Source organism: Peromyscus leucopus, chromosome 20, assembly GCF_004664715.2.
Source record: "Peromyscus leucopus breed LL Stock chromosome 20, UCI_PerLeu_2.1, whole genome shotgun sequence".
Lineage (NCBI taxonomy): Eukaryota > Metazoa > Chordata > Mammalia > Rodentia > Cricetidae > Peromyscus > Peromyscus leucopus.
In genome coordinates this window covers 2,740,006-2,762,732 of record NC_051080.1, presented here as the reverse complement: position 1 = coordinate 2,762,732, position 22,727 = coordinate 2,740,006, and the positions used below count along the sequence as shown (strand labels likewise).

Sequence of the window (22,727 nt, the reverse complement as noted above, 5' to 3'; positions counted from 1 at the left end):
TGTCTACTGTGTCCCTTCCGGCTTCCGTCCAGGATAAGTGGGACCTGGAGCAACCTCCTTCCCTTCTCTACCCCTGCCAGAGTTTGGTTCAGCAGTGACGTTTCCATTCCAGCAGGGCTTACCTCCCTCCAGATCGCAGAGGTAGAGTCAGTCACTTGAGGCCATGTAGTCGTCTTGTCTTTTTTTTTCTCTTCAAGACAGGGTTTCTCTGTGTAGCCCTGGCTGTCTTGAAACTTGCACCATGGACAAGGCTAGATCTGCCTGCCTCTGCCTCCCGAGTCTGTAATGGTCTCTTCTTCTTCCTCCTCCTCCTCCTCTTCTTCTTTCTATCCAGTCTCAAGCTTGAATTTGTCCTACTGAATATTTTGGATTTAACATAATAAAAGTAACAAATATCACATCGCCTCTACTATCTGCATAGTTACATATAGGAGATTTCTTTATTCATTCAGTTGGGTGTGTGCCTAGAACTGCTTTTGGCATGAGGAAATAACACAGAATAAGATGAACAAAAGTTCCCATATCCCTACTGTTGTGGAACCTAAAATCTCTGTGGCTTAAACTAAAAATAATTAAGTAGACACAATTACCGGCTGAGTGTTGCGAGGAAGATGGACTAGAGTGTGCCCAGAGCGGCCCTTCCATCCTCTGCTTCACTGGGTGCTCTGTAAAGCCGGCCTGAGACTGCTTGCGAGTTAGGGTCTATAAAGTGGCCAGGGAAGTGCAGGGTTAGGCTCCTGGGAGCCTCTGTAGCTTCATCATCAGGTGACCCGTAGGTAACCTTGTCTTCTGTATAGACACACTGTTTAATACGTGTTGTTGGGGTATAACATGGAGCTCTTGCCTGAATTGAGATTGTGTACACATCATTCTCTCTAAGGCATATATATCACTGTCTTGTGCTGGGAACACCAGACATCCCTTCAGCACTATGCTTGGGGACTGTTTTACATACAAAGTCATCAATGAAAAGTATGGCAGGATTATCCTGCCAGGAGGCCATGTGTTTACAGTGTGAGAGCCAGAAGAGAGCAGAGGGTCGCCTTGTTTGACCTCCAGTGGGAACGCGTGTGTTGGGCTGCTCAGGTCTCACTGCTCTGTGAGTCCTCGAATGGCCAAGAAAGTGCTGCAAGCATTGTGTTTGGGGTCACAGATAACTTTTAGCAAGTAGGCAAATTCTATGCATAGAATCAGACTCAGGATGATCAATTTCATTAGCTAATGTTCTAGAGATAAGTGACATCATGTAAACTTTTAAGAACACCTTTTTGTGTGTATGTGTATGGTGTACACATATGTGTGAGCAGGCACACTTGTTCATGCATGTATGTATGGAGGCCAGAGATTGATGCCAAGTGTTTGCCCATCATTGTCCACCTTATATTTGGAGAGAGGGCCTCTCGGATAGACTAGCTGGCCAGCAAGCCCACAAGGTCTGGCTGTTTCCCTGCCAGTCCTTAGGTTACAGACGTGGCGTTTACGTGGGTGCTGGGTTTCTGAACTCAGGTTCTTATGCGTTCACAGGAAGCAGCTCTGTCACTGAACCGTCTCCCTAGTCCCTAAGGTCCCTGGTGGTCTCCCTGCACCTGAAGTCTTTATTGGTTTCTGGCAAGGCTGGGGATGGAACCCAGGGTCTCATGAATACTGGTCACGCACTAGACCACTGGGGTACATTCCCAGCCCCCAGAACTGTAAGGCGCACACCTAGGTGAAGTGCGCACCGAGGATGCCCTGTTGATGCGCACTGGCGACACCCCCCTTCAGTGTGCCGGGCATTAGCATGGCTGCCTTTCCACACCGTGCCTGCCTCTGCCACATGAGATGTACAGTGGGCAGCGAAGGGGATGGAGCGTCCTGTAGCCACCCTGTTTCCCACAGTGCCCTGGGACTTGATGTCTGTCATCACCTGTGCCCAGTCACGCTCTAACACTGGTGGTGTTGGTATACTGCCACCTGGGGATTTGACAGATAGGTCTCAGTTGGTGTTCAGGTAGGTGGGCGTGATGATTTCTCAGTCCGTTGCAGAAAGGAATCCAGAGATACTCCAGCTGGCTTGGAAGCCACCACCCATGTTATGAACTTCCCATCCCAGCAAGCACGTGGCTGGCAGACGGACTAGGAGCCAAGAGTGGTCCTTTTCTCATAGTAGGAGAAAAACGGGGCTTTGAGTCCTGGATTTGCCAGGCAGGGGATCTTACAACAACCGTTAAAGCTGGAAGAGAACCTCATCTTAGAGGAGGATCCGACCTTAGCTGACACAGTGCCGCTGTGCTTGGACTCTGACCTATAGAAGCTGAAATAGTAAGGAGGCATTTCTTGTTTTTAAATGTGTGTGTGGTGAGTCAGACAGCGAGGGGAAGGGAGACAGTGGGGTGATGAGGATAGCCCAGGAAGACAGTGGGGTGATGAGGATAGCCCAGGAAGACAGTGGGGTGATGAGGATAGCCCAGGAAGACAGTGGGGTGATGAGGATAGCCCAGGAAGACAGTGGGGTGATGAGGATAGCCCAGGAAGACAGTGGGGTGATGAGGATAGCCCAGGAAGACAGTGGGGTGATGAGGATAGCCCAGGAAGACAGTGGGGTGATGAGGATAGCCCAGGATGGGTTCAAGGATGTGGCCCAGTAGCTCAGCATCCCATTGCTAAATGTGAAAGTCCTTTCAGTGATGTGCTGGCATATGTGGTACTCCCAGCAGCCAGGAGGCTGAGACTGGAGGATCACCCTGAGTTCAGGGCTGGCCTAGAATTTATATGGAGTGAAAATGGGATTTGTGTGCTTTCCAGATTAGGTTGGGTTGAATGCTGAGGAATTTCTAAGAATTTGTGGAGGAGCCCCTCTGCCCCCGTCCCCAGGCCTCCTTAGGATGTGTTTGTGTGGAGGAGCCCTCTGCCCCCGTCCCCAGGCCTCCTTAGGATGTGTTTGTGTGGAGGAGCCCCCTGCCCCCGTCCCCAGGCCTCCTTAGGATGTGTTTGTGTCTTGCACTTCAGTGCAGCAATGCTCGTTTCTGAAAGCCTGGGCATGCCTGGCCCGGAGCTGAGTTAAGAGGGCTATCCTTGCCTTCAGCAGTTTTCTTCTTTGCTAGTTGGAATTCCAGTGGAACTGCTCTTCAGAGCCTCCTCACTCACTGGGGTGACAGTGGCAGTGAAGGCATCTCCTCTGCTGGAAGTCAGCTCCTGGCACTGAGCTGAGCTCCGAGTTGTGTCTTTACTCCGTGCACCGTAAGAGGTGGGCAGCGCCTGGGTGCTGGACTCTGGAGCCCGTGCTCTGCTGAGTGCTCTGCTGAGTGCTCTAACCCAGCCCCGCCTCCGGCTTCCTCCAGCCTCTGCTGCTGCGGGCTTTTACCTGCTCTGGCCCAGGGCCCCCTGCCTCCCCACGGCCCCCTGCCTCCGTGTTTCGAACTCCACCCCAGGCCCCTAGATGGGCATCGTCAGTGCCACCTGGCCCTGGTCTCTGCTGCCCTGGTCTCTAGCTGGAACCCTGACACCGTTATGGGCATTGTCATTCAGTGTGGGCCTCGTAGGCCTTGTACTTTTATGGCCTCGTGCCTTTCCTGTTTCTTCTCTCCTCTCTCCTCTTCCTAGCTAAACACAACGTTCCGGGGAATTCCACCCTCCTGTGCTTTCCTGGTCAGCACCTTTCCTTATGGTAGTGCTGGGGGCGCATTGCTTAGTTAGGGTTCTGCTCTCTGACCTTCAAACAGTGGGCCCTTCCACTGGGCATAGAACCTGGTGGATTTTAAGTAGTTAATAAATTTGTTTGATTGAATTTGTTAATTTTTCATCCTCTCAGTAAAATCCTAGGTAAATAATTTCAATTCTGTCTTGCTGTAATTTATTCGATTTTAATTATTTTTTAAATGTATGTGGCTGTTTTGCCTGCATGTCTGTATATGTACTTCAGGTGTGCCTGATACCTTTGGAGGCCAAAAGCGGGTGTTGGAACCCCTGGAACTAGAGTAACAGATGGTGGTGAGCTGCCGTGGGGGTGCTGGGAACCAAATCCAGGTCCCCTGCAAAGGCAGCGGGTGCTCTTCCTAGCCATCTCTCTGGCCCCATGTTCTGTTGTGTTTTGTTTTATTTTGTTCTTTCAAACGTCACTCAAAAATGCTGTGGATGTTTGTGAGTTACTTGGACATAATCATCTCTCTTCCTACCTCACCTCTGATTCCTGTGTGTGATATTACACATCCACTTTACTGCAGCCAAGTGAACTTAATCTCCGCCTCGTTAGTTTCTACCTCTTGGTTGATTTTGTTTGTTGTTTCTCCTGCATTACCCTCGTTGACAGAAACAGTTACCCTCTCGGTCCTTCCCTCACAAGTGTGAGTTCGCTGCCTCTGCTTACACTGTGGTAAGTGGGTGAGGAAGGGAACACCCGGGGAAATGTCCCCCTGCTCTAATGAGCGAGAAGTGTGTCTACATGAGTGTAGCCAAAACAAACAAACAAAACTCCACTTGCTTTGTGTTTGTTATAAACTAAGTTAGGGAGAAAAACCGAGTTGCTGAATGTTGAACTGCGAGCTGAGTCTGCAGCGTGTTTGGGTCTGGAGCTTTGCACATGCCCCTCCTAGTCAGGCCTGCGGAGTTTCGCCTTCTGGGCAGCAGGTGGGCCCGTGTGTGAAGTTTGGATATTTACCATCGTCATAAATTAAACTGCAGTGACAGGTCTCCTTAGCATAAACATCAAACATCTCTTCTGAGTGAGAACAAAGCTTTCATTCTCTACACCCGAGGCTTAAAGTTGAACTTGTTTAAACAGCTCTCTGGGGTTGGGTTTGTCTCCAGGCAGATCTCAGAAAGGGCAGCTCACAGAGTGGTGTGGTGTGGGGCTGCCTTTCCAGACACCTTTCTCCTATGCGAACTCCATCCCAAGATCTTTTCTGAGATCTGGAGTCAAATGCCAAGTTTATTAACCGTCTTTATTGTTGAACAGATGGGGTTTGCCCCAATACAAAAACTCCCTTTATTAAGCCAGTTACATTGTTTTCATAAGTGGTTTTCCACCAACAGTTTTTCTGGATCCCACCAAGTGCATTGTGGCTTTGACTGTATTGTGTCTCAGCACTCAGAACTTTTTGTCTTGTTTTAAAATTTACTTTTGATGATCATGAAGGATGAAAATGAAATTTGGGAGGGGGTAGCCAATAACATGTAATTGCTTTGCTGATGCAAGATTTTTCTACTCAGTGTAGTTAGAACTTTGGGGCTCAGTGTCTGTCCCCAGTTACTGCCTTTTCACCCTTTTCTCCCCTAAGCAAAGCAAACATTACCTCTATTTGTAACAGTTCAGGGTTGGATACCTCTGTTCAGATTTCCTTATTTTTTTCTTTATAATTATTTATTTGTGGGGGAGGGGCACTTGTTCCCAGGTCTGTATGGGGAGGTGAGAGGGCCACCTTCAGGAGGCTGTTCTTTCCTTCGGCTGTGAGGGTCACAGGTCATCGGGCCAGAGAAGAAATGCTTTTATCAGCTGAGTCATCCCCCTGGCCCCCAGTTCAAGATTTTCATAACTGTTTCGGCAGTTGTTTAGATCTGTAGCTACTGTTTTTCATGTTTTAAGCAGTGGGTACAAGGACAGTATAGAGGCTGGGAGTGTAGCTCAGTTGGAGAAAGCCCAGCACCTGAGAAAACTGCATGTGGTGGGTGGCACATGACTGTAATCCCAGCACTCAAGGCTAGCCTGGAACCTCTGAGATCCTCTCAAAAGTGAAAAGAGCCTGGGTAGGGGATAGCACATGTCCTTAACCCAGCACTCAGGATCAAGTCAGGTGGATCTGTGAGTTCAAGACCATCCTGATCTAAATAGCAAGTTCTGAACCAGACAGGGCTACATAGTGAGACCCTCTCTCAGTGTGGGCTGGAGAGATTGCTTAATGTTTAAGAGCACTTGTTGCTCTTAGAAAGGACCTGGGTTCAATTCCCAGTACCCATGTGATGTTTCACAACCATATGTAACTGCAGTTGTAGTGGATCTGATGTCTTCTTCTGACCTCCATGGCCACCAAGCACATATTTGGTACACAGACGTGTGTGTGTGTGTGTGTGTGTGTGTGTGTGTGTGTGTGTGTGTGTGTATGCCAGCAAAACACATAAAATTGATAAATCTAATATAAATAAATAACCTGACAATTTAGAAATGCATGTAACTTACTGGGCTGAAATTTACCAAACATGGTGTTGGTCCGACTTGGTATTACTGAGTTTACCAGAGACTGCACTAGATAGATAGAGAAGGTGGCAGACCCTGGCTGCCCTCCGTGTGGAGGTCAGAGATTCTTGGGACTTGGTAGAAGACCTAGATAACACTTGGAAAAGCACTGTGCCTCTGATATTTTTCCTGTGCACACATAAGGATTTTTGTTTCGTTTTGTACCTGAGATTATATCGCACATTTTGCTTTGGGTGTGTGGATTTATGGTAGTTTTAAATTGTTATCAAATACATATAGCAGGATTCACTTATTTAACCACTTGGTGGCATTAAAGCCTTTTATAATATCCAAACTATCACCATTATGGGATTCTCAAAAGTTTTTCATTATTCCGAAAGAAAACTTTGAATGAGAAAACTCATTAACCAGTGCCGCGATACCCTTACTAACACCTTCCCGCCCCAGGTCCATGTTTGGGCACGTCATCTAATGGAACCACATGCCATGGTTTCTCTTCCCTGCAGTGTTTCCAGGATTCATCCGTATTGTAGTGCATGTGATTGCTTCCTTCCTGTGGCTGAGTAATGACTCCACTGTATGAATGCACTGCACTGCTTATCTGCTCATCATTTGATGGGCATTTGGAATTTTTTGTGACTATTTGTATACGTAATTTTGTTTTCAGTTTCAGTAAATAGCTAGGAACAGACTTGGCTAGGTTATGTGGTAATTCTGCTGGACTACATGGTGGTTCTGTTTCTCTTACCAAGAACGATCAGATAGTTTTCTGTAGTGCTGTAATAATATTTGTTTTTTGGTTGATTTTTTTTTTTTTTTTTTTTTTTTTTTTTTTTGTGGGGGTGGGAGTGCACACGTGGAAGCCAGGGCAATCTTTGGGAGTCAGTGGCGATCTACTATGAGGGTCCCGGGAACCAAACTCAGGTGACTAGCTCCTCTTCTCACTGAGCCATCTTGCTGGCTTGTTTTGATTTGTTTGTTTTACCAGACAGGGTTTCTCTGTGTAGCCCTGGCTGTCTTGGAACTCACTCTGTAGACCAGGCTGACCTCAAACTCACAGAGATCCGCCTGCCTCTGCCTCCCGAGTGCGTTGTTTTGTTTTATGTTTTTAGGCTAGGTCTTGCTATGTAGCCCACACTGACCTGGGATTTACAACCCTCCTGTCCACCCTCCTGAGTACTGGGTTACAAGTGGAGTTAGTTTGTTTGTTGGTTTGTTTTTGTTCCTGCTCTCTCCCCTGTGGTTAATTTGCTGAGGAGACATTTTTTCTTTTGAATGTTCTAGCACAACTGTTGAAAACCAGTTGCTCACAGATGTATATGGTTTTGTTTCTGGACCCTCAATTTTTTTAATCTGTATGCCTGTCCTTGTGCCAGCAGTGGATAAGTATGGATTTTTGGAGAGTGTGAGATTGGGAAATGTGAGTCCTTCAGCTTTGTTCTTTTCTTTCTGCCCTCTGTGATTGGCTTGACTGTTCAGGATCCCTTGTAATTTATATGAATTTTACCGTCAGCTTTTCTGTCACTGGGTCGGAGGCATTGACACTTTGAATAGTAATTGTGCTGTCTCATCTCATATATCATAATTTATATGACACAGGGTAATTGGGACTGCAGCAGTAGTGAAAAGACTATGCACTGCTCTTGCAGAGGATGTGGCTCCTGGCCCCTCTCCAGGCCGCTCACAAGTGCCTATCACTCTAGGTCCAGGAGAGCTGATGCCCTCTGCTGGCCTCTGAGGGCACCTGCACTCATGAGCACATACCAACACACAGATACAACTACACATAATTAAAAATAAAATAAATCATATATATATATATGTATATGAATGATATCTAGGCATAGGCTCACGCCTTTAATCCCAGCACTCAGGAGGCTGAGGCAGGTGAGTTCGAGACCAGCCTAATCTACATAGTGAGTTGTAGGACAGCCAGAGCTATGTAGTGAGACCTTGTCTTGACAAATAAATAAATAAAATGTGTATATGGTGATGTATTTAATATACATTATGTAGAATTTATATCTTGGAGGAACAAATTAGATTTTCCAGTTTTTTTGTATTACTGAATTTATTTTGAAGATTCCTCTTATAACTAACTACATTACTACGTTAAAGAAACCCTGGAGAACTACACCTCGAATCCTTAGTAACTAGAGAGCACTGATTGAAGGCCCTTCCAGTTCTGCACCCTGTACTCAGTGATGTTTAATCGGTCTCGTTCCCACTGCTGCTCTGCTACGGCTCCTGTTCTGGGAGCCGCCATCGTTGACCTACAGCCTGACAATTTTAAAGACGGAAAAAGGGATCGTGTAAAGCAAAGAAAAGATGACTCTGATCACTAGCCTAGCAGTGGTGCACATCTTCAATCCCAGAGGTCAGGAGGCAGAAGCAGGTGGAGCTCCAAGTTCAAGGACAGCCAGGGCTACACAGAGTGTAGCCTGTCTCAAAGAGAGAAGAAAATGTGCGCTGGGTCCAGTGGCTCAGGGTAAAAGCACTTGCCATGCAAGCCCCGGTGCCCTGAGTTGAGTCCCCAGAGCCCAGAGTGGAAGAAGGCCGAAGGTTGCCCTTGGGCAACACATTCCCGCCTCCCTCAACCCCCCCTCCCCCATATAATAAAAATTTTCAAAAGACAAAGCGCATTAAAAGACCCAAACATAGCATACAGTGTTTATAATCGCTTTAGTAATTTTTACAGTGATTGGATGGTCTACTAGGTAACTCTGCAGTATGCAGTACTAGGGTGGGGAAGCTTAGTAGTAAGTGAGGGCTTTGATTAACAGCATAGGGTTCTCAGTGTGGGGATGTCAGACTGCAGACCTGTGGGAGTGGGCTACCCTGAGGCACAGCAGGAAGGACCCCGAAGACCTCAGGAGACCTCGTCCTCATGTGGAACCACTGGGCTAGGAGGAGGGGTAGAATGCTGACCTCCTGACCAGTGTAATGAGGCTGGACAAGCCACAGAATTAGATCAGACATGATTACAGACCTTCATTATCAAAGGAGGAGCCTGTGTGTAGGGACCGGCAAGATGCCTCTTGCCACTGAGCGTGACAAGCTGAGCTTGGTCCCCTGAGGTCCACATGGGGTAGAGAGCTGACGGACGCCCTCGGCGAATTCGCTCGAGCATGGGGGCAAGCGCTTTCTGTGTCCCCTCACACTCTCCCCGCATACGTACACTCACATGCATGCAGGAAGATTACATACACTCACATGCGTGCAGGAAGATTACATACACTCACATGCATGCAGGAAGATCCACACACAAACAAGCAGGTATTTTAAAGAGCCCACTCTTAAGTCTTAGAGCTACTAAGAAAATACATTGAATCCAGTCCTGAGTTTTGAGTAGACCTAGTAGATACATAGTCTGAGAGGGAGTGCTTCATCTTAGTCAAAAACTGTGCCTGTTGAACTAGAGGAAGACGGTACCGAGGAGGACGTAGTGCTTGCAGTAGGGCCTGTCACAACAGGAGACATCTAGAAATTATATGTGTCATTAATATCCTGGTTAAAATTTGGCAGACACTGGGCATGGTGGTGAGCACCTGGGCATGGAACATCTGGAACCCCATCAGTCAAGAGGCTGAGGCAGAAGGAGTTGAAGGCTAGCCTGTGCTACATAGCAAGACCCTGTCTTGAAAAGTCAAAAGTTCAAGGCTGGAGAGACGGCTCAGCTGTTAAGAGCACTTGCTGCTCTTGCAGAGGACCCAGGTTCGGTTCCCAGCACCCACATCGCAGCTCACACCATATATAACTCCAGTTCCAAAGGATCTGACACCTTCTGGCCTATACAAGTGCCAGGCACATACGTGGTAAATATATGTCCACAGAGGCAAACACTCACACACACACAAAAGAATAAAAGTAATAAATCTTAAAAGAAGAGCAGTCCTGTGTGAAGATGCACACCTCCCTAGTGCCTGGAAGGGGGGGTGTTCAAGGAATTCAAGGCCAATCTTGGCTGTGTGAAGCCCCATCTCAAAGAAAGAGAGGGGCGCAAAAAAAAAATTAGTGAATTGGATGCAGATCATACCTTCAGAGCTAACTGAGTTTATAGAAACTGCAGAGGCGGTACATCCTAAAAGGACACCACCAGGAGCCAGCAAAATCCAGGATAAACCACCTGGCTTCCTCAGCAAGTGATTTTCCTAAAAGTAGTAACATTGGGGTCTAACAGGTTTAAGAGCTTTTGGCAAAGTGCAGTGAAACTTTTTTTGGTCCAGATTTGAACAAAACAGCTCTGGAAAGTATCTTTTAAGATAATGGACTTGTGAGCACTGAGCAGCACGGGAGATGTTAGGAGTGCTGTTATTCGTTTGGGTGTAATAATGGCAAAGCTGAGCAGTCTAAGATGTGACTTGTACAAGATTCTCAGCTGCCCTTCTTTGCCCAAACCGTTGGCTGTTAGAATCCAGGCACAGAAGACAGACAGACAGTTTTGGGGCAGTCCATTAGCACTCCCAGAGTAACTGCTTTTCTTTCCACCTTGAAGGACTTGAGCATGGTTGTGGTAAATGGTCATTTATTTTGTGTTGAGGGAGGGCGTTCCACAGTAAGTGTTTAGATCAGAGGACAACTTTCTGGATTCCTCTCCTGAGATGTGGAAGTTCCGGGCATCAAACTTGGGTCATCGGGCTTGGCAGCAAGCACCCTGACCTGCGGAGGCTTCTCATCAGTCCAGGGGCCATTGTTTGAGCAAATATTTACTGTGAGCCTACTCATATTCAGTCCTGGAGACAGAGGTGAATGGCGCATAGTCTGTCTCTTTAAATGGCACTTCAGCCGGAACACTGTAGTGACCTGGTCCACCTGTTCATAAAGAGATTCCAGAAGGTCCTAGTTGTTCACTAGATCTGTAGTGAAGTTTAAGCTGTGATGAGAGACGACTGTGGTCTGTGGGGTTTCTCTAAGACACGACAGGTTTCGAGCCGTGTGTGAGTGTGTGTGTGTGTGTGAGAGAGAGAGACAGACAGAGACAGAGACAGACAGGGTTTTTCTCCTTATAGACCCAGCCACCCTGGAACTCGTTCTGTAGACCAAGCTGGTCTTGAACTTAGAGATCTTCCTGCCTCTGCCTCCCGAGTGCTGGGATTAAAGGTGTGCACCACCACTGCCTGACTGATTTGGAGCTTTTTAAGAAGGTAAAGATGTCTTTGAACAAAAAGAGTGAGGTGACAGAATAGGAGCTGTCATAGACATGCCTTTGAAAAGTAGGGATGGCCAGCTGCAGTGATGTGCTTGGAAGGTCAGGCTGGAGGCAAGCTGTGGGAAGACTTGGTAAGGTTCTCTGCTCAGGAAAACAAGAGCAGATTTGACCTAGTAGGGTGAGAATACATTTGCAGGATGGTGAGTTTAACTGGGAAGGTTTTTCCCATGGTCCTGAAAGTTAGGAGTCCTGGTCATTGCCAAGGGGACATTGGAGAATCCTGGGGAACTCCTGTGTGTAAAGTCTGGAGCCTGGAGAAGGGGCACTATCTCTTGCTGGTACACTGTTTGTGAGCCCCTTACTTTCTCTAGGGCCTTGTTCCTCATACAGTGGGACAGCTGCATCTGCCTCCTCCCTGAGCTCTGTGGGGACCGTGAGAGAATGAGAGCAGCAAGGGATAATGGAGTCGGTCTGTGTTGTGTGCACCTAGAGCAGCAACAGCCGAAAGCGTCACACTGTGCTAGAAAGCTGCTGTCTGTCTGTCTGTCTGTCTGTCTTAACTCTATTGAACTTACTTGCATGGCTCGATAGTAAAGCTCTTTCCCAGCATGCCTGAGGCCTTGCATTCTAAAAGTATCAAGTACCAGCCTATCAGAAAAGAGCGCCCACCGGACACAACCCCTCACGGTTGCTCTAGCTTTGGAACTGTTCCGGTGTGTCTGTGGCCGGTTCCTAGACAGAGCAGGCTGCTGTGCAGCATGCTTCTGACTCGGAGGTTGTGGGCATCCCCTAGCAATGGCTTGTCAGGTTGTGAGGCTTCCTGGCTGAGCACAGCCTGGAGCATCTTTGTCCTCCTGAGGCTCTGCAGAACCCCAGCCGCCAGAGCCTGCCCAAGCTGAGACTTGGCTTTTCTCAAAACAGCTTTTCTTCTGAATCAAATATGCATTGACATCCCACCACAAACCACCTTCCAGTCAGACAGACTTTGAACTATGCTCCAGTCTTGCCGCGCAGCTTTGTCTTTAGTTCAGGTTTGACTAATTAGACTCGTAATAAGAGAAAGTCTGTCCATGGAAGGCTGCTCGTGTTCTGACCGCTTTCTCTTCTTCCCTTTTCTTTTTCTTTCTTTCCTTTTTTTTTTTTTTTTTTTTTTTTTTTTTTTTTTTTTTTTTTTTTAATTTGCAGTACTGGGGACCAAACCCAGGGCCTTCCACACGTAGATAAACGTCTACTGCTGAGTGACATGCTGGCCCTGACTTGTTTACACACACAGTGAGCTGGTGCCTCCTCTGTGGTTGCCGCGCCTGGCATCTCATGCTTAGTGGTGGAATAGGAGCGTTGAGGTGCGCCGTGTTGTTTGTACACATGTGCAGACTTTGACCTGATGAGTCATCACAAAACATTGCAGGGGCTGTTGTCATTAGCCCAGATTTAGCTTTTCAGGAAGAATTAAATTTAGGATACTAAGTTTATCGTAAGTTCAGAATGCTTATACTTTTATTATTGTTTCTTTTGTTTCAGTGAGAAATCTTAGCAGGCGAGTAGCCCCGGCGTGTCTTTAAAGGCGTTTGGGGAAGGGCTGGGGTGGAACAGAGCAGGGGCACTCAGTGTGCGCTGAAGAGTGGAGACCCGGAGGAGAACTTGTCACGATAGGCTTGAGAAGGCGTCTTGTTCAGTGCCCTTTTCTGGTTAATCATGAGGAAAGTGGGGTTGAGAGAGGTTAGGTGACTTACCCAGAGCCACATCAGCCACAGGACTAATGAGCAGTTTCTTCCTGAGACTGTGACTCGACACTTCCTAGTCGGTGTATGAGGCATTTTCCTTGCTTGCGTCTTTTTTTACTTCAATTTTTACATTCAAAGGAGAGTTGGTGTTTATTGAGTGCATCCTACCACACGTTCTTTTATATTAGTTATATTAGTTATATTAGAGTCCTGAGGTCTGCTCTACAGTGTCAGCCTGGTACAGTGGGTGGTACAGGAGGCCAGCTGAGTAGTTCAGTCACGTGGCCAGTATTAGAACTGGCGTGCAGGCTTCAGGTCTCCGTGACCTGTTACTCCGAGACACCCACTGCCGCTCCTGGTGATGGAAAGTCAGATATTTCAGAGTGTGGCTAGTGGCGATGGTTATCTTCAAAGTGTGGCTGTTGGGACTCGTCACTTGCTCTGCAAAGGCAAAGATGTACACAGTGGGTGGAGGGAGCCTTGCTGGGGAGCCCCAGCACTTAGCAGGCCGTTGGCTAACTTCCCTCTTGTCTCTGTAAGATAAGTGGTGTTTGTTGGTTGGCTAGTTGAGGCCCAGATAGACTCAGGGACTTGCCCAGCTCCTTATCCCAGACCCACGTGGTCATTTTCTAGCTCATCCTCAGCCCCTTCTAGCCTAGATTTCCTCTTCTCCTCTTTTCTGTCTTACACCAAGATCGTCTAAGTACTTCCCAAAAATAATGAGCCCCGTGTGGGTGTGTTCATTCTCCAGGATGAATCACTGTGAACAAGGCCAACGAGAAAAGAATAAGTCTGAGGAATCAGGGGCTCCTGGCTGCTGGGCCCACTAATTGATGGACTCTGAAGGGACTGCTTTTCAGAAGGCGGCTGTGGGCTTGGCTGTCTCACCAGGCTCAGAATAGTCATCTCTTGAAGTTGTTAATTTCCCTTTCTTGCATCCCCAAATAGACCCAGTGCTGTTCTCTTTGCTGGACGTCACAACATGGGTACTGAGAGGTGTGCTCCCTGTAGGGAACCCCTAAGGGGCACAAAAGGGAATCATCAAAGGCGCCTTCTTGGGTTAGCAGAACTCTTGGAGGAAGAAAAGGGGGTCCTGCCAAGTTTTCTGAGACTTGAATAAATTTTAAGCTCTTAAGAGGAGTAAGACAGAGCCTGGCTTGGAGGCCCAGGCCTGTGATCCCAGTACTGTAGAGACAGGAGGGTGGAGGAGGGTTCAAGGCCAGCTGGGCTATGGAGTGAGCCAGTCTCAAACAAACAGAAACAGAATGAGAGAATTTGCAGCACAAGTTTGGAGTTTTCTTTGTCTTGAGACTAGAAGGTTAGCACCGAGGTCCAGAGACTTGCTGGAAAAGCTCCTTTTATGATGAGTCCTTGTCTCTCAGTTGCCCACTTCAAACACACTGTCGTAAGAAATCGTGCGGCCAAGCAGGTAGCTGCACGTTTGGGAATTCGTCTCGGAAGATAGAAATCTCCTCAAACCCTGTAAACACACAGGCCCTGCATGGAAGGCCTCTGTCTACTTCCTGCCTCTCATCCCTCCCTCGTACCTTGTGTTCTGGAATGGGAACAGCAAAGTGTTGCCGTATTTCCAGTCTGGGGTAGGTTGGGTTGTCTTTGGATGACGAGATGAAGAGGGACTCTTTGTAGGAAGCCTAGGCTTTCCTTTGGATTGGCCACGGCCCCTTTTGCTCTAGAGGCACAGTGTGCCGGTCTTCACCAGCATGTGTCATGGAGGTCTCGTGCCCTTTCCTCCCGCCCTGGTGAGTGAGTGAGTGAGTGAGCGCCCCAGCACTGGCAATGCTGGCTCCAGTCTTGCAGCCAAGGCTACACTCCTGCCCGTCCAGGAGGTCAGGGCGAGGTTAGGCTTGGGGGAGACAGTAGAGGAGTACCAACTGTCTGTGCTATTCTTGTTAGTCAGATAAATAAAGGATTGCAGATTCCAGGGCTGCTCAACAGCTTTCAGAGGCGCCAAATTCATTGACGGTGATTTCCTGTTGGTGGCACACACTTACGTGTGGTACATACCCAGCAAAACTCATTAATCCCAGTGGGGATTTTGTATACTGCGTAGTTGAAAAAAGGGGAAAGGGGGAGAGAGAGTGTGTGTGTTGCACGCACATGAGTACATGAGTGTACATATGCATGCCAAGTGCTGCCTGGGGCCTTTTGGTATGGCTTAAATTTATTATACACTTTATATGCATGATCTCATTTCCTCCTCACAATAACTTCATGAAGTGGGCATTCAAATTCTCTAAGGAGAACATCTTCCTTGGCCCTCAGGAGCTGGGTACCAAACATGGACTAAAGGGAGGAGGTGATGATGGAGAGCCAGGGAAGGCTTCTCAATGGAAGTGGTAATTGAGCAGAATTTTGAAGGATCTAGGCAGGGAAAAGTCAACAACATAGCAGTGAAAGAAAGGCTGTATGAGAGTGTGCATGCCATGTCCTGGGAACTGGGGTGCCTGGTGCCCAAGAAGAGATGGAATGAGACTGGCCCCAAGGAATCTTGGGTAGCTTTGTGTGGAATGTGGGGAGCACCTGTTCTCCAAAGGGAAGGCTCCATCCACCTTGCAGGATCATTTGGAAGGAGTGGGTGCTTCATCTCTCTTTCACTGGCAGAGAACAGAGCAGTTAGGAATGGCAGGACCTACAGAGCCTTGTCTCTGAGCTAAATGAGGTGCAGAGGTGCCTGCTGAGGTGTCTTTCTGTCCCCAGTTCCATAAAAGCTGCTTATTTGGGGATATAAGTATGCTGGGAGGGGGGATCATTCTGAGTTTGGAGAAGGACCTGAAGGAAGACGTACATTCCTGTTGATCTCTGCCCCTCCGTGTCCTGTAGCTCTGCTGTGTGCATGTACCAGCTGCCTGCAGACCAACTACACGTGTGAGACAGATGGGGCCTGCATGGTCTCCATCTTCAACCTGGATGGCATGGAGCACCACGTGCGCACCTGCATCCCCAAGGTGGAGCTGGTCCCTGCTGGAAAGCCCTTCTACTGCCTGAGCTCCGAGGATCTGCGCAACACACACTGCTGCTACACCGACTTCTGCAACAAGATTGACCTCAGGGTGCCCAGCGGTGAGTGGACCCCTGGACTGTCTCACTGTGGAGGTCGAGGCTCCGTCCTTCCATTCTGCTCGGTGATAGCCAGAGGTGGTTTTTAGATGCTCCCTGAGGTGATGATGGCAAAGGCCTGGCTTCTTTCCTAGTCAGGCTTGTTGCTCAGAAGGTGAGAAGAGCACATTTCCCAGTTAGTCCCAGAGCTCCCGGCTACTTGTGGATAGAGGACATCAGCAGCAGAGCCATGGCAAGGGCTCTGCTCTGGGGACTGGATGAATCGGTGTGAGGAAGGCTAGGGTTAGGAAGGGTGGTGGTCAGAGTGGCAGAGTTAGACACCTCCTTGGGCAGGTCTGCCATTTAGCAGGTCTTTCTGATGAGAGGCTGACCAGAGCCTGGAGCAGCCTGCAGCTTGCAATTCTGACATGCCTTGAACTTCCAGAGTGGTTTTGGTTCCACTGTTGGAGTGTGTGGACTGAGAGAAAGGTGGCGTTCGAGAGCATCGAGGCATAGGCTAGCCCAGGATAGCCCAGGAGGACCAGGGAAACCTGCAACTGGGGTCTTTACATGTGGTACAGTTTCAGGGAAAGTGGAACCCCAACATTCTCTTGTTTTTTACTGTTTCTTCCCTCTTCTCGCTCGTTTTCCCAGGGCACCTCAAGGAGCCTGAGCACCCCTCCATGTGGGGCCCTGTGGAGCTGGTGGGCATTATTGCCGGCCCGGTCTTCCTCCTGTTTCTTATCATCATCATCGTTTTCCTTGTCATCAATTACCACCAGCGTGTCTACCACAACCGCCAGAGACTGGACATGGAGGACCCCTCATGCGAGATGTGTCTCTCCAAAGACAAGACACTCCAGGATCTTGTCTACGATCTCTCCACGTCAGGGTCTGGCTCAGGTACTAGGTTCTCCAGGCCCTGTGTTTGTTGGCCCTCACAACTGGTTCCCAGCAGGAGAGCGTGTTTATGAGGAAGGCCGGGCCTGCTGTGTCGAGTCATTTGGTTTCGTAATTCTCCTCATCTGGAGTCTGACATGTAATAAGAGATGATAATGGCTACCACCAAAATCTTTCATTCCCCAAGATTCCAGAGGTCAAGTGCAAACTTTCTCTTGCAGAAACTCTGCCTCTCTCCAGCTTTTGTAGCTGTGTGTCTGAAAATTGAGCTGGTTCCTCCGATTGCTCAGTTTCAGGGCTCCTTTTGAGAAACCAGAGTGTGCCGGATTCCTGTGAGGTGCTGACAGCTAATCACTGATCTCTGAGGACACTGAGCAAAGCTTAGACTGGAGACTTGGTGAATCATTGACTTGTTCCACAGCCCGTGGGCTTTGGTAAGAGTTATCGGAAAGGCAGCCTGGGCTTCCAGCATAGTTGGCCTCCATTTCCTGGAGGGCCTGTTGTTATCCAAGGCTTTCTTAGATGAGGCATTGAACTCAGCACTGGGCCTTGACATGAGACTAGAACTCAGGCTGGAGAGAGCTGAGGTTGCTCAGGTCTCGGGAAATAGCTCAGCTAACAAAAACAGAAAAAGTGAAGTATGTGGGTGTGGTGGAGCATAGCTGAGATAGAATATTATATATATTGAGATATATATATCTCATTAGCACTGGGGAAGCTGAGGCAGGACAATTGCCTCAAGTTCAAGGCCAGCACAGACTGCCTAGCAAGTATCAGGCCAACTTAGTACACAACTACGTAGTGAGTCCCAGCTCAGCTAACTCTTAGATGCAAATATGACTGAAAAGATATTGTTGCTGTTGTAATGAAGATAAGCAATTATTTCAGAACTAGTCCATTCTTCTGAACGTAGAAAGAGCATCCAGAGGGCAGTGCTGCCGTGAGCTGAACCCAGGTCTCACTGTGACTCTGTTTCCCTGCCGTGGTTAGACTGTGGTTATGCAAGGAAGCTGTGCCGTCAGCCATAGCCAGATGCCCTCCTGTGAGCGCTGACATCTTCTCCATGTCAGTGCCTTTGCCTTAGGGAGCTCAGCAGCACAGAGCACCAGCATGAATATATTTAAAAGCTGCATATTTTTAGAAACCTAGAAAATATGATCTGGCATGTGCTTTCCCACCAAAGGCAGGGCAGTGGCTGCAAGTGCCTGGGAGAGTCTTCGTGTCCTAGGGTTTTCAGATCCAAGCCAGCTGAGATTGGGGAGTCTTGGTAGACATTTTGTCTAGACTAAAACAGTTAGTGAGTATTCCTCCTTGGGTAATTCAGTCCATTTTTGGTACAGAGTGTGCAGGGCTTCCTAGGTGTTGGTCTTGTTTTTAGTTGTGTTTTTTAAATTATGTGTGTGTTAGGGGTGGGTATGTCCAGGTGAGAGCAGGTGCCCTTGGAGGGAGGCCAGAGGTGATCTGCTGGAGCTGTACCTTGTGAGGCATCTGACAGAGTGCTGGGCACTGAACTCGGATCCTCTGGAAGAATGGTTGTCCTTTCATCCTTCCTTCCTTTTTTCTTTCTTTTCTTTTGGCAAGCTCTCACTATGTAATTTTGGCAAGCCTGGAACTCACTACGTAGACCAGGTTAACCTCGAACTCACAGAGATCCACCTGCCTCTGCCTCCCGAGAGCTGTGACTAAAGGTCGCGCCACCATGCCTGGCTCAGTATGTACTCTTAACCATTAAATCATCTCTCTAGCCTGGGTATTTAATAATGCTGTCTTTAAAGTATTAAGTTCGTGTTATGGCTATGACTTCTGGGTCTTTGTAACAAATGCATACTGAATGCCCTCTGGAAACAAAGATTGAAAAGAAGCTGGCCTGTGACTGGATAGGCTGACGGGATTGTTGAAGAATCTTACAGAGGCATGTACATTTGAGGGAGTCTTGAAGAACAGGTTGAGATTGTAAGTGAGGTAAACAGGCAAGGAACATTCCAGGCCACGGAACAGACTGAATGCAAAGAGCAAAAACCCATGAAGGCTCACAGTGTGTTCAAAGACTCACAATAATGAGTCTGGCATGATGTGCCTAGAGCAGGCAGAGGCAGGCTGGCCAGGTATACAGGGCTATGGGGCCACACTTTGTCTTGCAGGGCAGAGCTGCTGCTGAAAGTTTTCACATGGACAAATAAATGCTTTTGCCCCTTTGGATGAAATGAGATTTTGGCAGTGATGTGGAGGATGGATCCATTCACTTGCCAGTCTCCTGTTAGGAAGCGCAGGGTGAAGCAGGGCTGAGTGGGTGTGTAGAACAAGCAGGTGAGACAAGGTGGAAACCAGTTAGAAGTCTTTAGAAAGGACAGAATAGGACAGGGCACAGGCGTGAGGGAAGGACGGGCCGAGTCTGCTCTTTGCTGTTTGCATTCATTCGAGCGAGTTATGGAACGTTCCCTTTTGAGCCTTCCTAGTGTTCTTGTCTGTACAATGGGGATAATAGCAACGCCTGCCTTACTGAACATGAAGAAATGAGGTGATTTATGTAAAACCCCTAGCATTAGAGCCTCATGCTTATTAAGCACACAGTAAATCCACCAAACCCAGGGATTACTAACAGCTGTTATTTGGTCCAGGGAGGGAATGAAAGAAGATAAAGTCAGTCATGATGAGAAGGGTGATTGGATAGACAGACAGACAGACACTGAGTGAGTCAAATGAAGCAATGATGAGCCCTACAAGATGGTAAAATGAGTCATGAATTAGTGTGGGTAGTCTCCATTCTACACCTGAAGCCTTCCTGTGAACAGCTCTCTAGAGAGCTGGGAACCCTATGAGCTTAGCCCATAGGTCCTGTGGGCCACACAGCATCGCCCTCTAGTGGTTAGTGAGCAGGGTGGCCAGGAGGCCGCGCCCACCTCAGGAGCCCTGCTTTCTTTTTTTTCTGTGACCGTCGGAATACAGCAGACACAGGTGAGGGTGAGTGTGGTCAAAGATTTACGTGCAAGTCTCTCATTCACATAGGCCAGAGGAGAAATTCACATGACTCGCTCTCAGCCCGCTGTGGTGAACCTAGCATGGCTCAGGCCTTGCTGTGACACTCTGGCTCCTGGGCAGGGGAGGTTGGAGGGACATTTTGTTGAGGGTCTTTCTGGAGTTTAGCAGATTTACAGTGTCAGACTTCTCTTCACTCTTTGGCCCTTAGGCTTACCCCTTTTTGTCCAGCGCACGGTGGCCCGAACCATTGTTTTACAAGAGATTATTGGCAAGGGCCGGTTTGGGGAAGTGTGGCGTGGCCGCTGGAGAGGTGGTGATGTGGCTGTGAAAATCTTCTCTTCTCGTGAAGAACGATCTTGGTTCCGGGAAGCAGAGATCTACCAGACAGTCATGTTGCGCCATGAAAACATCCTTGGATTCATTGCTGCTGACAATAAAGGTATGAGGTGTCCAAGAATCAATGGCCCTGGGCCTGGGGGCACTGGAGAGAGCTCCCCGAGTCAGGGGCTCTGGGGCCGGGGGCACTGGAGAGACCTCCCTGAGTCAGGGGCCCTGGGCCTGGGGGCACTGGAGAGACCTCCCCAAGTCAGGGGCCCTGGGCCTGGGGCACTGGAGAGACCTCTCCGAGTCAGGGACCCTGGGGCCGGGGGCACTGGAGAGACCTCCCCGAGTCAGGGGCCCTGGGCCTGGGGGCACTGGAGAGACCTCCCCGAGTCAGGGGCCCTGGGCCTGGGGGCACTGGAGAGACCTCCCCGAGTCAGGGGCCCTGGGGCACTGGAGAGACCTCCCCGAGTCAGGGGCCCTGGAGAGAGCTCCCCGAGTCAGGGGCCCTGGGGCCGGGGGCACTGGAGAGAGTTTCAAACCCTTTTGAAAATGTGGAGCCTTGTGTGCCTATGCCGAGAGAAACCCACATGGAACCTGGGTTATTAGGCAGGTAAGGAGGCCCTCGCCCTCACCCTGCAGGCTCTTCCTCCTCCTTGGTTTGTTCTCAGACCTGCACGTAGTGTGGTCCCTGTTGGGCTCCTATTTATTTATTTTGAAAATCCCTACAATAAGGAATTACATTTTCACCCTCCCAGGAAAGAATAGTGACAAAAGTGTGTACAGTCACACTCTGCCACACAGCCAGCACTTGTGGCAGCAGCCGCCACCAGAGAACTGAGACCTGCTGTCCCCAGAGTGTCCCTTGCAGCTGTGAAGCTCGTTTTCGGTCTGTCCAACGCTAAGGCCCCGAGTTGGTGCTGCTGATCCTTCCCTCCTCCACACTCTTTTCTTGCTTTTCCGTTAGGGAGGGTGGGAGTTGAGGCAGAGACTTGGGGTGTAGTACAGCCTGACCTCACAGGTGGTCTCTGTGTCTCAGCCTCCCAGGGGTGTGGCCCACACCTTGCTGTCTTGCTGCAGTTTGGAGGTTTTTGCTTGTGCCTAGGCACATCCCTATTTTGAGGCCCTCACTGATGGGTAAACTAACAGCTGATGGTAGGAGGCAAGTGTGAGCCAGTCCAGGGTGAGTGATAGCGAAGGCAGGTCACAGATGAGCTTGACAGAGGTGGCAGAACCGGACAGAGGAAAGTCTGTGCGCATGTGCACAGGTGAGGTGAGGAAAGTCTGTGCGCATGTGCACAGGTGAGGTGAGGAAAGTCTGTGCGCATGTGCACAGGTGAGGTGAGGAAAGTCTGTGCGCATGTGCACAGGTGAGGTGTGTTTGGGTTCTGCAGGTAGCAAGGGAGAAGTAATGGAGGGGTAGGCAGGGACCAGGTTATGCTGGGCTTCGTGTGTGTGCGTGTGCGTGTGCGTGTGCCCGAGTGTGTGAAGTCAGTGTCTTTGTCTTCCTGTATTGTTCTCTGCCCTATTTTTTGAGATAGTCTCTCACAGAATCCAGAGCTCACTGATCGGCTGGACTAACTGCCAGCAAGTCCCTGTGATCCTCCTGTCTCCACCCCAGTCCAATGCTGGTGTTGCGGAACATGTGCCATGCCTGGTTTTGACATGAGTGAGGGGAACCCAAACCCAGGTCCTCGTGTTTGCACAGTGGACATTTTAAGGGAACCCTGAAAGGCCTGCGTTTGATGCTGAGCACAGAGATAATGATTAGAATGCTGTTCATCAACTTAATAGCCTTTACTGGTCACTGTGGGCCAGGGCCTCTACCAGTCTTCCAAACCACCTTACATATAAACTAACTACACAGAGACCCGGGGGGGAGGGGACAGACAGCTGGCAGAGACTATCCCTGGAACACAGAGATGGTGAGGTAGCCGGGCCAGGTTCTAGAAGTCTCTGGCAGTTGTGGCACAGCTCTCTCGGTGGCGTGTGTCCACCGAGCCTGTGGGAATGCTGAAACAACAGCAGCTCATTCCTCACGGTGCTGTGCGGTTACCGATGGCCCCAGCTGCCCCTAAGCTGAAGAGTTCTGGGTTCAAATGTAGGGAAAGAAGAGAATCTCAGCCCTCTGAGGAAGCGGCCGCTCTTGCAAACATCTTAGAATCACTGGAAGGCTCAGACCATCCTCTTGTAACAAATCAGTGGGCTCTCAAGAAGTAGTTGCTGGTTAGAGTGTGGCCCTTGTTGGGATCAGAGGTGCCACGGTTCAGACCTTTCCAGCAGTTGCTCTCTGTTGATTCTGGCAGCTTATGTGAGTTGGGATCTGGCTGTGGACACCCGCACAGGGCCAGGGAGGAGGGGGTTAGGCTCTTTGCTCTTGCCTTTTTCCCGTGGTGCATTCAGTATGATGCCGTGGAACTAGCACCAG

The 22,727-nt window shown here is 49.1% G+C and overlaps 1 protein-coding gene across 2 annotated transcripts in view; it reads left to right on the top strand.

Annotated features, from left to right (window-relative positions):
- The window catches only part of Acvr1b (activin A receptor type 1B), a 40,197-nt gene that overhangs the window by 4,872 nt on the left and 12,598 nt on the right, over nt 1-22,727 (top strand). For both annotated transcript variants that reach the window (XM_037197350.1, XM_028874526.2), the window contains exons 2-4: nt 15,884-16,123; nt 16,754-17,002; nt 20,187-20,417. In XM_037197350.1, coding sequence (XP_037053245.1) covers nt 15,949-16,123; nt 16,754-17,002; nt 20,187-20,417 — 655 coding nt within the window. In that variant the 5' untranslated portion in view covers nt 15,884-15,948. The remainder of the gene's footprint in view (nt 1-15,883; nt 16,124-16,753; nt 17,003-20,186; nt 20,418-22,727) is intronic.